The sequence below is a fragment of the Cebus imitator genome, unplaced genomic scaffold (genome assembly GCF_001604975.1).
Source record: "Cebus imitator isolate Cc_AM_T3 unplaced genomic scaffold, Cebus_imitator-1.0 Scaffold509, whole genome shotgun sequence".
NCBI classification, from domain to species: Eukaryota; Metazoa; Chordata; class Mammalia; order Primates; family Cebidae; genus Cebus; species Cebus imitator.
In genome coordinates this window covers 1,126,287-1,130,492 of record NW_016107824.1, presented here as the reverse complement: position 1 = coordinate 1,130,492, position 4,206 = coordinate 1,126,287, and the positions used below count along the sequence as shown (strand labels likewise).

General features: G+C 41.1%; 1 protein-coding gene across 1 annotated transcript in view; it reads left to right on the top strand.

Annotated features, from left to right (window-relative positions):
- Positions 1 to 4,206, top strand: part of FANCA (FA complementation group A) — an 84,977-nt gene that overhangs the window by 7,499 nt on the left and 73,272 nt on the right. Inside the window, exons 3-5 of the mRNA XM_037733275.1 lie at positions 1,977 to 2,080; positions 3,135 to 3,277; positions 3,714 to 3,809. Coding sequence (XP_037589203.1) covers positions 1,977 to 2,080; positions 3,135 to 3,277; positions 3,714 to 3,809 — 343 coding nt within the window. The remainder of the gene's footprint in view (positions 1 to 1,976; positions 2,081 to 3,134; positions 3,278 to 3,713; positions 3,810 to 4,206) is intronic.

Sequence of the window (4,206 nt, the reverse complement as noted above, 5' to 3'; positions counted from 1 at the left end):
AAAAAAAAAGAATAAAAAAAAAATGGAGAGGAAGAACGAGGAAGAGGGAGAGAGAGAGAGAACGGGGGTGTTGCTTTATTGCCCAGGCTAGAATGCAATCTAAAAATGGGTATACTCATAATTGTGCTTAATAATAGGGACATGAAAAAAAAAATGAGGAAAGAAAATAGCAGACAAGCAACCAACCAATATTTCATTTAAACCTGTAAATAGGTGTGATGTGGTACGGATAAGAGTGTATATTTTGTGTATTTAAAGTGGAGAGTTCTATAAATGTTAATTAAGTTTACTTGTTCCGGATCTGAGTTCAAATCCTGGATATCGTTGTTAATTTTCTGTCTCATTGATTGGTCTAATATTGATGTTGAAGTCTCCCACTATTATTGTGTGGGAGTCTAAGTCTATTTATAAGTCTTATATATCTGGGTATTCCTGTACTGGGTGCGTATATATTTAGGATCTTTAGCTCTTCTTGTTGCATTGATCCTTTTATCAGTATGTAGTATCCTTCTTTACTTCTTATGATCTTTGTTGCTTTGAAGTCTATTTTATCAGAGGCAAAAATTGCAACTCCTGCTTTTTATTTATTTATTTATTTATTTTTGCTCTCCATTTGGTTGGTAAATCTTTCTCCATCCCTTGCATGTGAGATGGGTCTGGATGCAGCATACCGATGGGTTTTGCCTTTTTTTTGCCTGTGTCTTTGGATTGGGGGATTTAGTCGATTTAAATTTAGAATTAATAATAATATATGTGAGTTTAATACTGCCATTTAATGTTAGCTGGCTGTTTTACTCATTAGTTTATGTAAATTCTTGATTATGTTGATGCTCTTTAGTTTTTGGTATTTTTTAGAAAGGCTGATACTGGTTGTTCCTTTTTATGTGTAGTGGTTCTTTCAGAAGCTCTTGTAAAGCAGGCCTGGTGGTGATAAAATCTCTTGAGTGCTTGCTTGTTCACAAAAGATTTTATTTTTCCTTCGCTTATGAAGCTGAGTTTGACTGGATGTAAATTCTGGGTTGAAAGTTCTTTTCTTTAAGGATGTTGAATATTGGCCCCCACTGTCTTCTAGCTTGTAGGGTTTCTGCTGAGAGATCTGCTGTGAGTCTGATGGGCTTCCCTTTATGGGTAACCTGGTCTTTCTCTCTGGCTGCCCTCAGTATTTTCTCCTTCATTTCAACCCTGGTGAATCTGGCGATTATGTGCCTTGAGGTTGGTCTTCTTGAGGAATATCTTTGTGGTGTTCTCTGTATTACCTGGAGTTGAATATTGTCCTGCCTTGCTAGGTTGGGAAAGTTTTCCTGAATAATACCCTGAAGCGTATTTTCCAGCTTGGATTGATTCTCTTTGTCACATTCAGGTACACCTATCAAGCGTAGTTAGGTCTTTTCACATAGTCCCATATTTCTTGGAGACTTTGCTCGTTCCTTTTTATCCTTTTTTCTCTAATCTTGTCTTCTCGTTTTATTTCATTAAGTTGGCCTTCGACCTCTGATATCTTTTCTTCTGCTTGATCAATTCAGCTGTTAAAACTTGTGCATACGTCGCGAAGTTCTCGTGTTTCTCAGCTCCATTAATTCACTTATATTCCTCTCTAAATTGTGTATTCTTGTTAACATTTTGTCAAACCTTTTTCAAAGTTCTTAGTTTCTTTGCTTTGGGTTAGAACAAGTTCTTTTAATTCACTGGTTTCTTATCATACACCTTTTGAAGCCTGCTTCTGTTAATGGAACACACCTGTTCTCCATCAGGCCTTATTCTGTTGCTGATGAGGAACTGTGATCCCCTGTAGAGGGAGAGGCATTCTGATTTTGGGTATTCTCACCCTTTTTAGGCTGTTTTCTTCCCTTCGTTATAGATTTATCCATCTGTGGTCTTTATAATTACTGTCTTTATAATTGGGTTTCTGAGTGAATGTCCAACTTGTTGATTCCCAGCGCTAAAATCTGAGCAACCTACTGTGCCGGCCAAAATAGCGGCGTTAAGATTGATGGTGCTTCTCTGACTCTGCACCAAGAACCGCTGCATCAAGGCAGCAGCAAAACCACCTTGCCGGCCACAAGAGTCGCGCAGGTGACCTGTGGGGCTCCTCCGCTGGGAATCTCCTGGTACGTGAGCAACAAAAATTCGTCTAAAAATGTGGCGTCCTCTCGTTGTCTGCGCTTTCACTGGGAGCTACAGTCCCGAGCTGCTAGTAATCAGCCATCTTGGATCTCTCAATCCCAGCAGGAAGGCTGAGGCGGGTGGATCACGAGTTCAGGAATTTCAGACCAGTATGTCCAACATAGTGAAACCCCGTCTTTACTAAGACTACAAAAAATTAGCCAGGCGTGGTGGCGTGTGCGTGCCTGTAATCCCAGCTCCTTGGGAGGCAGAGGCAGGAGAATCACTTGAACCTGGCAGGCAGAGGTTGCGGTGAGCTGAGACAGCGTTATTGCCGTCCAGCCTGGCGACAGTGCAAGACACCATCTCAAAAAATAGCAATTAATTTTAGAAGGCAAATAAATTAGAAAATGGTTGACTTTGCCCCTTCCACGTTGCCCACCATGTCTCACTTTATTGAGTGCAGACCAGACGCTAGTTGCTCAGAGAATTGTGGCTGCCTGTGGGCTGTGAATGAGATTCCACCTGGTGGCCCTGGGGACTGAACACACCGGTGACGACTGCTGCCTCCCAGGTGTCTGGCAGAGCATTGGGAAATCCCTGCCTCATTTTGACATGAAACAGCAATATGAGTCAAGGGGAATAGGCTTATCTCGAAGTAATGGGTAAAACAGTGTATTTGAAAGAGCCTGCTGGAGTTCTCCATTTGTTATGCTCCTTTGGAAAAAGATGATCAAGTTCTCGGTCAGAATAATATGTTTCTTTGTTTTGCTCATGTTGTGTCCTGGGAAACGTAACATATAGAATGCACAGCTCTGGGCTCAGGTGCTGCCACCAGTTGTACTGTGAGCTGCTTGGGTTGTCAGATTCTGATGTTTATCTCATGTTTTTCCCTTTGCATCTGTTCTGCCCCTTTGAAAGGCAGTTTTCTGTGCGTCATCTTAAAATAAGGCATTTTAAACTGTAAGTCTTTTGTTTTAGATTTTGTCTCATGTTTTAAGAGAAAGCTGTGGTTTTGTTTTGTCTTTAAGGCTCTGCCTTGCAGGATCAGGCCTCACGGCTGGGGGTTCCTGTGGGTATTCTGTCAGCCACGATGGTTGCCTCTGGTGTGGGACAGATCTGTGTGACTCCAGTGGATCCCAGCCACCCTGTACTGCTGACCGTGGAGCAGAGAGTAAGACCAGCAAACATGAGGAAACCTGCCCTTGTTGCTTTTAAGCTGGTTGGGAAAATAGGACATTTCTTTAATAGTGTTTCGGGTAAGGCCGGGTGTGGAGGCTTATGCCTGTAATCCCATCAATTTGGGAGGCTGAGGCGGGCAGATTGAGAGGTCAGGAGTTCCAAGTCCAGCGTGACCAATATGGTGAAACCCCGTCTCTACTAAAAATATAAAAGTTAGCTGGGCACGGTGGTGCATGCCTGTAATCTCAGCTACTTGGGAGGCTCAGGCAGGAGAATCTCTTGAAACTTGGAGGTGGGGGTTGCAGTGAGCTGAGGTCGTGCCGCTGAACTCCAGCTTGGGCGACAGTGAGACTCCATTTCAAAAAAATTTATATATTGTTTCAGGTAATTTGTCTCTGTTTTTAAAAACATTTAATCTCTCTTTTCAGAAGAAGCTGTCTTCCCTGTTAGAGGTGGCTCAGTATTTATTGGCACACAATATGTTCTCCCGTCTTTCCTTTTGTCAAGAATTGTGGAAAATACAGGTAAATTTGAGATTGCAAATGTGACTTTCCACTGTTTGAGGCAATGCTCTGTTGATCTGGATGGAAGCAACAGTCCCTAGGTTTTCTTGGAGATTCTACCAAGCTGCTGCTTAATTAACAGAGTGGATGAAAAAGGGTTTGGAAATCCTCTGTGGATTGGAAAGAGATACCTTCAGTTACCATTTTTGTCACTATTCACCTATCGTTGGTAATATTACTAGAATAGAGTATACCATAAAAACAGGATGTTCAGCCTTCTTGGGTATGTTATTATGAAGAATTTTCCAGGGCAGTAAACTATTAAAAATGTTTCTGTTTTGTTTTTGCCTTTTTTTTTTTTTTTTTTTTTTTTTTTTTTTTTTTTTTTTTTTTTTTTTTTTTTTTTTTTTTTTTTTTT